Raw genomic sequence first — 12879 nt, 5'->3', positions numbered from 1 at the left:
AGAGCAGAGACCCCGGGAGCGAAAAGCCCAACCCTTATATAGCTCAGCAGTCCCCGCCTCTCATCTCCTGACTGGCTCCTGCTCGTCAGCCCATATGACACCAGGGAGAGGCAGAGAGTAAAGGATAGAAAAGTAGCAGGCACGTGCGCACCAAGGTTGTTTACTCCAACTGACAACGGATGTCTGCGCCATCTTGTAACGGAGAATGTGGCTCCCCACATCTCTGATTTCTTTCTCAGCCCTTTTATCGTCTGTATATAGTAGGGCTACTGATTTTCTTGAGTTGATCTTGTATCCTGCCACTTTGCTGAAGGTATTTATCAGCTGTAGGGGTTCCCTGGTACAACTTTTTGGGTCACTTAGGTAAACTATCATGTCATATGCAAATAGTGAAAGTTTGACCTCTTCCTTTCCAATTTGTATCTCCTTGATCTACCTTTGTAGTCATATGGCTCTAGCTAAAACTTCAAGAACAATATTCAAAAGGTATGGAGCAAGTGGATAGCCTTGTCTTGTTCCTGATTTTAGAGGAATCGTGTTGAGTTTCTGTCCATTTAGTTTGATGTTGGCTGTTGATTTGCTGTATGTAGCTTTTATTGTGTTAAGTTTCTGTTATCCTGGATCTCTCCAAGATCTTTATCATGAAGGGGTGTTGGATTTTTTCAAAGGCTTTTTCAGCATCTAGTGAGATGTGATTTTTTTTCTCAGCTTGTTTATATAGTGGATTATATTGATGGATTTTTGTTTGTTGAACCATCCCTGCATCCTTGGAATGAAGCCTACTTGATTGTGGTGGATGAGTTTTCTGATGTGTTCTTGGATCTGATTTGCCAGTATTTTTTGAGTATTTTTGCATTACTGATTATGAGGGATATTGGTCTGAAGTTCTTTTTCTTAGTTGTATCTTTGTGTGGCTTGGGTATCAAGGTTATTGAAGCCTCGTAGAAAGAGTTTGGCAAAGACCCTTCTGCTTCTATTGTGTGGAATACTTTGAGAAGAATTGGTATAAGCTGTTCTTTGAATTTTTGGTAGAATTCTGCACTGAGGCCATCTGGCCCTGGACTTTTTTTTGGTTGGGAGACTTTTGATGACTGTTTCTATTTCCTTAGGGGTTATAGGTCTATTAAATTGCTTATCTGTTTGATTTAATTTTGGCAAGTGATAGATATCCAGAAAATTGTCCATTTCCTTTAGATTTTCAAATTTTGTGGAGTACATGTTTTCCAAGTATGACCTGATGATTCTCTGGATTTCCTCAGTGTCTGTTGTTATGTCCCCCTTTTCATTTATTTTGTTAATTTGCATGCTTTCTCTCTGCCTTTTGGTTAGTTTGGATAAAGGTTTGTCTATCTTGTTGATTTTCTCAAAGAACCAACTCTTCGTTGCATTGATTCTTTGTATTGTTTTCTTAGTTTCTACTTCATTGATTTCAGCCCTCAATTTGATTATTTCCTGGAGTTTACTCCTCCTGAGTGAGTTTGCTTCTTTGTGTTCTAGAACTTTCAGTTGTGCTGTTAATTCTCTAGTGCGACTAATTTCCAGTTTCTTCATGTGGGCACTTAGTGCTATGAACTTTCCCCGTAGCACTGCTTTCAAAGTGTCCCATAGGTTTGGGTATGTTGTGTCTTCATTCTCATTGAATTCTAGGAAGTCTTTAATTTCTTTTTCTATTTCTTCTTTGACCCAGGAATGGTCCAATTGTGCATTATTCAATTTCAATGAGTTTGAAGGGTTTCTGCAATTTGTGTTGTTGTTGAATTCTAATTTTAAAGCATCGTGGTCTGATAAGGTGCATGGAGTTATTTCATTTTCTTTGTACTTGTTGAGGTTTGCTACGTTGCCCAGTGTGTGGTCAATTTTTGAGAATGATTTGTGTGGTGCTGGGAAGAAGGTATATTCTTTTTTGTTTGGATGGAATGTTCTATAGATGTCTGTTAATCCCAATTGGGTCATAACTTCTATTAGTTCCTTTGTTTGTTTGCTAAGTTTCTATCTGGCAGTCCTGTCTAGTGGTGAGAGTGGAGTGTTGACGTCTCCCATTATAAGTGTGTGGGGCTTTATATGTGATTTGAGTTTTAGGAATGTTTCTTTTGTGAACATGGATGCCTTTTTATTTGGGGCATAGATGTTTAGAACTAAAACTTCATCTCGGTGGATTTCTCCTGTGATGAGTATGAAATGACCTCCTTTATCTCTTTTGATTGATTTCAGTTTAAAATCTAATATGTTAGATATTAAGATTGCTATTCCCGCTTGTTTCTTGGGTCCATTTGATTGGAAAATCTTTTCCCAACCCTTAACTCTGAGTTATGTCTGTCTTTGAGGCTGAGGTGTGTTTCTTGTATGCAGCAGAAGGATGGGTTCTGTCTCCAAATCCATTCTGTTAGTCTGTGTCTTTTTTATGGGTGAGTTAAGACCATTAATATTGTGGGATATTAATGACCTTTGATTGCTCATTCTTGTTTGTTTTGGAATCATTGATGGTGTGGAAATTATATGTGGATTTCCACCTCTTTTTCCTTTTGGCTTTTGGTAAGGTGGGATTATCTATTGCCTATGTTTTTCTGGTTGTAGTTAACTTCCTTGGGTTGGAGTTTTCCTTCCAGAGCTTTCTGTAGGACTGGGTTAGTGGATACATATTGTTTAAATCTGGTTTGCCATGGAATATCTTGTTTTCTCCATCTATAACGATTGAAAGCTTTGCTGGGTATAGCAGTCTGATCTGGCATCTGTGGTCTCTTAGTGTTGGTAGAATATCTATCAGAGTTTCCATGGAGAAGTCAGTTGTGATTCTGATAGGTTTGCCTTTGTATGTTATTTGGCCTTTTCCCTTTGCTGCTGTTAATCTTTCTTTATTCTGTATGTTTGGGGGTTTTTACTATTATGTGGTGAGGGGACTTCCTTTTGTGTTCCACTCTATTTGGCGTTCTGTAGGCTTCTTGTACTTTCATTGGCATGTCTTTCTTTAGTTTGGAACGTTTTCATCTATTGTTTTGTTGAATAAGTTTTCTTCCCCTTTGAGGTGGTTTTCTTCACCTTCTTCTATACCTGTTATTCTTAGGTTTAGTCTTTTCATGGTATCCCAATTTTCCTGGATATTTTGTGTTAGGGATTTGTTGGACTTAAGATTTTCTTTGGTCGATGAATCTATTTCCCCTAGTGAATCTCTTGTATTCTGTTGGTTATGCTTGCATCTGTAGTACCTGACTGTTTGCCCAGTTCTTCTATTTCCAGCAATCCTTGAGAGTGTGTTTTTTTTTTTTTTTTTTTTTTTTGGTCTCTATTTCAGCTTCCAACCCTGGCACTGTTTGAATTGTTTCTTGCAATTTTTGCTTTGTCTTTTCCTCTCTTCCTTGCATTTGTTGGATTTTTTAGTTTGTCTTTTCTTTCATTTCTTGTATTTTTTGGTTTGTTTTTTCTACCATTTCTTGCATTTTTTATGTTTTTTTTTGTTTTTTCTTCTATTTCTTTAAGGGATTTTCTCATATCCCTCTTTGAGGGCCTCTGTCATTTTCATGAAGTTGTTTTTAAGGTCTTTCTCATTTACTTCATCTAAAATGGGCTGTTCAGTTCCTGCGGGTATAGAGTCTCTAGTCTTTGCTGGGGTCATATTGGTTTTTTCTGTTGGTGGATGTGTTTTTATATTGTCTCCTTCCCATCATTTCTTCCCCTGGGTGCAGAAAGAGTCTCTTCCTCTCCTGGTGTGTATGTGACCATGGTTCCTTTCCAGTGGATGGGGGCAGGTCCAATACCCTGGTAGCTTTCCTCTTGCATGGATAGAGGCTGTCCCAATATCAGGGCCTTGGCAATTTCTGGGTAGGCTGGAGCCTTACCTGGCCCATGGGTGGAGAATGGGACTTGGACACTGGCAGTCTCTGGGCAGGCTGGCTCCTGCAGGATGGGAGCTATAGTATGCAGTACCCTGGCCTTGGCTAGTTGTGCACAGATCACTGGAAGGCGGGCTGTAAACAGGTCCAGGTATATCTAGCTCTGTGGGTGGAGAATGGGACTATGGTGCTGGCAGTCTCTGGACGGGCTGAATCCCATCCTGATGGGATCTGCTGTGCTGTGTGCAGTCCTCAGGTCTCCGGTGGTTCTGCTCAGAGCACTGGAAGTTAGGCCTAGTTTGGGTCTTTTGTGGTTTAAGTATCAGAGTAACTGTGGCCATATGGAATGAACTGGACAGTGTTCCTTCTGTTTATATTTTGTGGAATAATTTGAGGAGTATTGGCAGTAAGCCTTATTTGAAAATCTGACAGAATTCTGCTAAACCAATCTGGTCCTGGTTCTTTTGTTTGTATGTTTTGTTGAGAGACTTTTAATGACTGTTTCTGATTCACTAGGGTTTATTTATAGATCTGTTTAAAACACTCATCTGATATTGACTTAACTTTTGTATGTGATACCTATCAAGAAATTGTCCATTTCTTTTAGATTTTCCAATTTGATACAATGAGTACAGGTTTTTAATATGTTCTTATGATCCTCTGGATTTCCTTAGTGTCTGTTATTATATTCTCCCTTTTATCTCTAAAATTGTTAATTTGGATGTTCTCTGCCAGCCCTTTACTTAATTTGAATGAGAATTTATCAATTTTATGATCTTCTCAAAGGATCAGTTCTGTGTTTCATTGATTTTTTTTGTTTCTGTTTTATTGACTTCAGTCCTGAATTTGATTATTTCTTGCAGTCTATTCTTTTGGGTGTGGTTTATTCTTTTTGTTCTAAACCTGTTGGATGTTCAGTTAAGTTACTAGTACGAGCGCTCTCCAATTTTTAAATTTAGGCATTTAATGCTACAGACTTGGTTTTTAGAACTGCCTTCATGGAGTTCCATAAGTTTGGGTATGTTGTGTATTCATTTTTATTCAGTTCTGGAAAAATCTTTAATTTCTTTTTAAATTTTTTGTTTTGACCCAACTCAGTAGTGAGTTGTTCAGTCTCTGTGAATTTGTAAGACTTCTGTTGTTTCTGTTGTTGAAATCCAGTTTTAATCTATGGTGGTCAGATAGGATGCAGGATTGTTATTTCAATTTTCTTGTATCTGCTGATACTTCCTTTCTGGTCAAATTTGGAGAAAGTTTCATGGACAACACTCCTGAGAAGAAGGCATATTCTTTTGTGTTTGGGTGAAATGTTCTGTAACTATCTGTTGGGCCCATCTGGTTTCCATCATTTAGCTCCAGCATTTCTCTGTTTAGTGTTTGTCTGGATGACCTATTTATTGGCAAGAGTAGGTGTCTTAGTGTTTCTTTACTGTGATGAAACACCATGACAAAAAAAGCAAGTTGGGGAGGAAAGGGTTTATTTGGCTCACATTTCAGCATTGCTGTCCATCACTGAAGGAAGTCAGGACAGGAACTCAAACAGGGTAGGATGGGGGGGGGCAGGAGCTGATGCAGAGGCCACCGAGGGACACTGCTTACTGGCTTGCTTTCCATGGCTTGTTCAGTCCACCTTCTTATAGAACCCAGGACCAGCGGAGACTTTCTTTCGGGTCCAGTCTCTGTGGTTCTTTGGAGAGTGGTGGCTGTGAAGTGAAGACCCACGACTCATCTGGTTTTATATGCTTGACTCAGTGCAGTAGAAGAGTCTAGAGAGACAGAGTGTCATCAGAACTCAGGGATGCAGTCTGTGACATGGGGGCAAGGGGTGATGGGCTGTGGGGATGCTGAGAAGCCATCTGGGTCTGTTTTGAACTCTGGAGAAGGAGGAGCTGAGTGAATCCTTTTTCCATCAGGCTTCAGGGAATCTCCATCTTACCCCTCCCCTGACATTCCAGGAAGCTCTTAGGTCCCTTGACCCACGGATGTCCTGGCAGCTGCCCTGTTGCCCTGCTCTAAAGTTCCAGAAGGGTGAGCTTTTACATGACTAAGCCCAAATGTGAGGCCACTCTTCTCCCTATTGCTCACTTTAATGCTTGTACTTTAATGCATGTTGTATTCCTGCATATGCTTTCTTGAGTGGAAAAGACGAGGCACACTTCAGCTGTAGCCCACATCTTTTTGTTGTGTTTAAAAAATAACTTTTGTTTATTGCTGAGAAGTTCAATGCATTTTAGTCATATACTCCCACATATTATGTTACTTTGTTCCCCTCCCACACACTCTGTAACTCTACAACTGTTCTTGTCAGCCTGACCTCCAACCACTTTCATGCCTTTCCTCCCTTAAAGCACTCTGGGTTTAATTAGGGTTGCTTGCATGGCATCGATGTTGGGTTATTATTGGATTGTAGACAACTTATCAGTGGTTACCTCCTTCAAGAAAAATGACTCTCCATTCCCCAGCTGACATTAACTCAGCTAGGGACAGGAGGCCCTTCCCCATACATGTTGGAAGACATTTTTTAAAATAAATAAAATTTAATATCACATCTTCTCTTTTTCTCCTTGTATTACAGATTTTGAAAAAAAATGTCAAATTCTTACCAAATAGCATTCTCATTGGTTTCAAGCATATATGTAGTGTTAGGATAAAATGCACAATCCTTGTATTTTTAATCCATTAATATTAACATTTATAAATTATTAATTAAGACAACATCTAAGAACGCTTTCAGGGTTTGAAACTGGAATCTTTTTCCAAGAGAAAAGTGTGATATATCCCTTTTTTTCCCAGTATTTTTGTTTAAAAATTTAAAATTTATTTAAATCATAATGACTTCTGCAGAAAGTTCAAAGTCCATACCTAAATCTAAATATTTGAAGGAGAGAACATGTTGTATTTGTCTGTCTGGGTCTTGTTTACCTCAGTGTACCTTCCAGTTCCATCCATTTTCCTTTTTTTTTTTTTTTTTTTTTTTTTTGGTTTTACGAGACAGGGTTTCTCTGTATTGTTTTGGAGGCTGTCAGTCCAGCCTGGCCTCGAACTCACAGAGATCCGCCTGCCTCTGCCTCCCAAGTGCTGGGATTAAAGGCGTGTGCCACCACCGCCCGGCCCATTTTCCTTTTAATTTCATATTTTACAGTTGGGAAACATTCCATTGTGTACCATGTTTTCATTATCCACTCATCAGTTGATGTATATCTAGGCAGATTGCATTTCCTTGACATTGTAAATAAAGCAGCAACGAACATGATATTTCTTAAGTAGTATATAGAGTTCTTTGAGTATATGCCCAGGAGGCATGGAGTTGATGCACATCTTAGTTCTAATTTTAGTCTTTTGAGAAACTTCTATTCTGATGTCCATATTCAGCCCATCTTATCCTAGCCTTAGCCACCCTGGGAGAGTTATGTGTACACCTGGAATTGCTCCTCATTTAGGGAGCTTCCTGTGGATCCCTCATGTATACAAAGGGATGTGATCCTCTTGCCTTTCATCCAGTTGGTAATCTCTGATTTTGGCTTAGTAAACATGGAGGGAGTATTTTGCTTGACGGTTGCCCATTGTGTGTGTCTCTGTGGGATCAGGGGCCTTCTTGGGTAAAGAAAATTCTACAGATTTAATTCTTCTAGGCTACCAACAGGATACCGAACATTCACAGAGAGGCTGAAAACAGCAATTAGGGACTGTATTGTTTCAGGTTTGCCAGAACATGCCAGAATATAAAGAAGACTCATTGGACTGCTTGTCCTTGTCACTGCTCCAACTTGAGGCTCCGATTTTAAGTCAGGGTCATTTTAGGGACTTACATATTTGGGAGCTTGTAAAAACTCTTCCTGAGAGATGACAAGGAAGGACTTCTCACAGAAGATGCCATTGGGAAGAAGACAAGAAAATAGACAAAGAAATATAGTGGGTGCTCAGTAAAGATATAGTCCTTTCCATGTACCATTTATTTTGTGTGAAAGATGAGTGTCTGCAATAAAACTGATAGACCAAGAGGTATGCTACATGGCACACTGAAGCCTCCAGTGCCACCAGGACAAATGAAGAGGTGCTGGAGAGGCAGGAAAGTAGAGGATTCTTTTTTATTTTTGTTTGCTTGCTTGCTTACTTGGATTTATTTCCTTTTGTGGGGGCACAGCAGGGATGAGAGGAAGATATGGGGGGCTAGGAAGTGAGCAGGATTGGGGTGAATGATGGAAAACTCCCAGAGTCATTAAGGAAGTTAAATGTAAAAAATGAGTGCCTGCTGTAGGCCAGGCCCTGTTCTGAATGTGGAGTATTATTACATGGAAGAGTTGCTGTCTGTGCCTGTCAACCTGAAGTCAGAGGGGAAATAATGATAACATGTAAATATGCACACAACAACATGTTATAAAACAGTACATATACCACACACATAACAAGGCAACACACACATAATAAAACTACACATACAAAGGTGACACACACATACGTACACAATAATATGCACACATAATGCAACTGCACATACATATGTGTATTTATACAACATATATACAAGGGCAACGTGGGTATGCAATATACATACAGCATGTATATATACAACACACACAATAACAACAGACATATACAACCAACTGATGAGATAAAAGATAGATTCACGGTGCCATGAAGGAGCCAGCATGCAGGCATTGTACATTTATATGAGAAGGTGGCGTTTGCAGTGAGAACTGAAGTGGACGAGGGTAAGGTGAGAGGCTTTAGGCGACACTTCCAGGACCTATGTACACACACAGTGATGAGAAGTCTCCGAAAAAGCATAGATTCTGGTTTTGCCAGTGTGGTACAGGGAAGTGGGGTGCAGGTGGAGAGTGGGGTCCAGAGCATCTCACCTGAGCCTCTGCTGAGTCAGCGGATGGGAATCAGATGAAGGCTCCAGGTGCAGGATGCTGAACCAGCTGTTCTGTTGCTTCCTTAATTCAGGTTCCCCGGTGACTCTTACAGCCACGGAAGGACTCAGCTCCCTGGCCCAACATGAAGACGCCCTCCTCAGACATTTGTTCCAAGGTTATCAGAAATGGGTCCGCCCTGTGTTGAATTCCAGCGACACCATAAAAGTGTATTTTGGATTGAAAATATCTCAGCTCGTGGATGTGGTGAGTCGTCTTGTGCCCTGAGTTCAAAACAACACGCAGTCCTTAACTGTTGGGACTCCAGGCATTTATCTGTCCCGTTCCCGACACTGGCATTTTACAGATAGGCTATGGTGAGCAAAAATCTGCCCCAAGGAGCCAGTGAAATGTCCCGAGGAAGGATGGCAGGTCGTCCCCTGCCAGATTGTTGGGCAGAATATGGAGAGGGGAACTAGAAGAGAACTGGCCCCTGGTTGGGAGCAGGAAAGACGGGAAGATGAAGGTCGGGGTGCAGGTGAGATCCCAGCCCACTGTTGTCTACGAGCTGGGCTGTCAGGGCTCCTACATCTAGAAAAGATGACAATGCCCTGTTAAAGTCCCCAAGTGACCCACTTTTTCTGAATTCACCTGCACCCCAGCATCTCTGCTCACTTTCCTCTTGGGCTTGCACTTCTGTTACGTTTATGTTTGTGGGGAAAGCTGTAGACTCAAATTGCCCAATGACAGGAACTCACTATGATGGTCCTGAAAACCTTAGAAAACTTCTCCCACACGATTTAAGCCTCTCTGGCCTTCTCCCCTCTCTAGGGTGAGGTATGCCTTCCGGAAAATTATCCAAGTTTGTCTTAAGTCCAGCTCTAATTTCCTTCTTTGTTGCACCATCAAAAGCCTTCTGAGATTGATAAAAGTATCTCCACTATGAATTATTGCTTGTTTTAATAGGTAGTTTCACTTGAGCAAAATACACAGGATGCCTTTGGGCCACATATGACTGACTTGTTCTTAAGTTTGAAATATTTGATCATTTGGGGTTTGAGCACTTCTAAAGTAAGACTCCGGATTCTCCCTAAGAAAAATAAAAAAAAATTGAAACCCTCCACTTTCATCCTTTTTTAACTGCCAGCCATTCACATCCTTATTTAGTTCTTTGAGAGTTTCATACAACTTTCTTTTGATAATGCTCCCAATCTCTTCTTAGGTTCAGCTCTCTCCCTGCTCACACAACCATACCTTCAAGTGCAGACCCTTCAACACCAATTTATGCTGCCTAAATATTCTTGGATGTGCGCATCGTGGTTGGTTTAATCAGGGTTGCCCTCTTAGAGAAAACCATCTCTTCATCTCCAGAAACTAACAATGGCCAGCAATCCACAGCCTGGCGTGGGATTTCCTGACCAACCCCCATCTCCACATTGGGGTTTGGTTTATTATCTTGGGCTTGCACAGGTTTTATGTACACTGTTGCAACTGCTTTTAGTTAATATTTGCAACTATCGGGCTGTGTCCAGAAGACACTGTTTAATGTTCGACCTTTTAAATTGTCCCTTTCTTAGGATGAAAAGAATCAGCTGATGACAACAAACGTGTGGCTCCAGCAGGTGAGATCACCAAAGCTCTGTCTGCAAGCAAGCCTATGGTCTGACATTGCTGTCTATTTAGACACGTTGCCCTCTGAAAAACACTCTAGAAAGCATGTTGGGTTCCTCACGGGGAAGATTTAGAGATGCCCTGGAAGGATGTGTGTTGTCTTCAGCTGTGAACACAGGAGAGTAGCCCTGTTGGTGTGTGGGGATGCATTTTCCTATGGCACTGGTCCTCAGGGATGGGACAGCATGGAGTAGGGGTGACACTGGGCAGGTGGTGACTGAAAATTATACGACACTATTTGTCACGTCTGCTGCGCGGCCTGTGTCCGAGAACGTGCGGAGGGTGTCGGGTATTGAAAACACAGAGACTCGTTCAATGATATAAAGAGAACTTTAAACAGGCTCCAAAAAGGTTCAAGAAAACCTCCTAAGAAAAGCTCCCACCAGAGAAGCTTCTGCTCTCTCCTCTCCCCTGGCTGGTTCTGCTCTGACCCCAGAGGTGGATGTGTGTGGGTTTTTGAAGGTGCGGTTAGTCTCTGGACAAGGTCGAGGTCAGGGCGGTTTCCGTGGGAAGGCCTTTCCCAGGAACTTATTGTATCATTTCTAGTAAACATGTTTTTACTAAACATTGTCTTACAGCTGCCTACTCCCAGGCAGAAGGGGAAGTGGCCAGGAACTTATTGTATCGTTTTTAGTAAACATGTTTTTACTAAACATTGTCTTACAGCTGCCTACTCCCAGGCAGAAGGGGAAGTGGGTCTCTGCTCAAGGTCTGGTGTTCCCACAACTATTTGCTGAGAGTCTGCTGACAGACATTGTGCAAGATCCTGAGAGGAAAGAGGAAAATAGCTGTGTCTTCAAGGAGAGGATGAGGGTTTGCTATATAAGGAATGGTTACTCAAAGGTGATGGACATCGTAAATAAGTTTATGTGAGACCCCTGTGATTACACAAAGGTGCCATCGAGATGGTGAAAAGTCAGGGAATGCTCCCAAGAAGAGCAGATCTCTAACGTGGGCAGCAAGGTCAAACAGAAGGTCTGAAAACCAATAACCCCCATGACTTCACAATGCTGCCATGCCTAAGCAAATCAGTGTGTCCCAGCCATCCCAGAACACCATAATCAGAATGGAGACTAAAGCACTCAGTCCCCCCTTTCCTCCTTTCCCTTCCACACTCTCCAGTGATGCCTCCTCTCAACCATGACTTTCACAAAGCCCAGCTCTCACAGGTGGAGGAATCCCTCCAGCTGGACCTATTTTTATTCTATTGATTTTATTTTGCAGACCCTCTTGTCTTTCTTCTTTGAACTTTCAGAGAGTCACCAAATCCCTGGAGACCACAAAATATCTTATTAACTGAGTTTCTAAAGTTACATGAAGAAGGACAATGTCATGACCCCTCAGATTCTGAACCATCATGTTCAAGGTCCAAATGCATTGCCATCCATCCATCCATCCATCCATCCATCCATCCATCCATCCATCCACTCTTTATTTCTTCTCAGGACATTCCCACACACATCTCCACCACCATCTCCCTAACCTGCCCCACAAGCCACACTCTGACTCCTTCCAATTTCAGCTTAAGCGTTGTCTCCTCAGAATGCCTGCACCATCCTTTCACAGCATCACTGGCAGCTTGTGTGAGTCAGTCTCAGGCTGGGAGTGCATAGTGCCAGGAACCAGTACCAGCTATTATGGCCTATTCAGTGGCACAATGAATTCCTCAAGCAGTGTAAGTCCCATCAGCAGCTCCTTTTTACATCTCTGTCCCCTGCCATCTATCTTGCTGTGGGAGGGCAGAAAGCAAGAGCGATTGTTCTGGCTTAGAAACCCTCCCTTGGGGCTTGCCTCAGTTCTCTTAGAGCAGCATTTCTAAATTGTTTCACTCTTTACCCCTTTTTGTCCAAAGTTTTGTGGGGTCCTTAAATATATAGGTGTTAGATATGCAAAATAAATATTTACTGATGATAAAACAGAAAGCAACTTATTTTAAAATAGTTTCCTGGTGTGTGTGTGTGTGTGTGTGTGTGTGTGTGTGTGTGTAAGAGAGAGAGAGAGAGAGAGAGAGAGAGAGAGAGAGAGAGAGAGACTGACAGACAGACAGACAGACAAAGATAGGTAGAGAGAGAGAGAGGTGACAAATGCTAATAAAACCCTTTTCTGAAGTACAAGTGCATTTTATATATGGTAAAACATTTATTGAGTCAGGGAAAATAGAGATAGATGACATTTAAATTAATAGACTGCTGAAATTGCTGGTTTTTCATCTGAATCATATTGCTTAGAAATAGTAGAATTATCAAATTTTATCAACCAGTTTATATGTTAAAGATTGACTTATAACTCATGGTATATAAAAGAGAGATTCCCATGGCCACATTGCATGCATGAAAAGTTGAAGTTGCCTGTCTTTAGTTCTGTAACTTTTCCATAATGTTTTATTTACTTTTTTTCATGTTTCTCAACTCAAGTCAGACACATAGTTAACTTTTTCATTATAGACACACCCACCCCTCTTCAATTTTAATGCAGTTAAGTATTCTAAAATATTGTTGTTTTGAAAGACTTTACAAAGTAGTCAC

General features: G+C 41.2%; 1 protein-coding gene across 1 annotated transcript in view; it reads left to right on the top strand.

Moving 5' to 3' along the window:
• The window catches only part of Chrnb3 (cholinergic receptor nicotinic beta 3 subunit), a 32228-nt gene that overhangs the window by 9108 nt on the left and 10241 nt on the right, over positions 1–12879 (top strand). Inside the window, exons 2-3 of the mRNA XM_021225159.2 lie at positions 8778–8950; positions 10261–10305. Of these exons, the coding sequence (XP_021080818.2) occupies positions 8778–8950; positions 10261–10305 (218 nt within the window). The remainder of the gene's footprint in view (positions 1–8777; positions 8951–10260; positions 10306–12879) is intronic.

Source organism: Mesocricetus auratus, unplaced genomic scaffold (genome assembly GCF_017639785.1).
Source record: "Mesocricetus auratus isolate SY011 unplaced genomic scaffold, BCM_Maur_2.0 Super-Scaffold_100026, whole genome shotgun sequence".
Taxonomy (NCBI): Eukaryota; Metazoa; Chordata; class Mammalia; order Rodentia; family Cricetidae; genus Mesocricetus; species Mesocricetus auratus.
The sequence above is the reverse complement of the archived record's forward strand: the minus strand, read 5'-3'. Positions and strand labels throughout refer to the sequence as shown.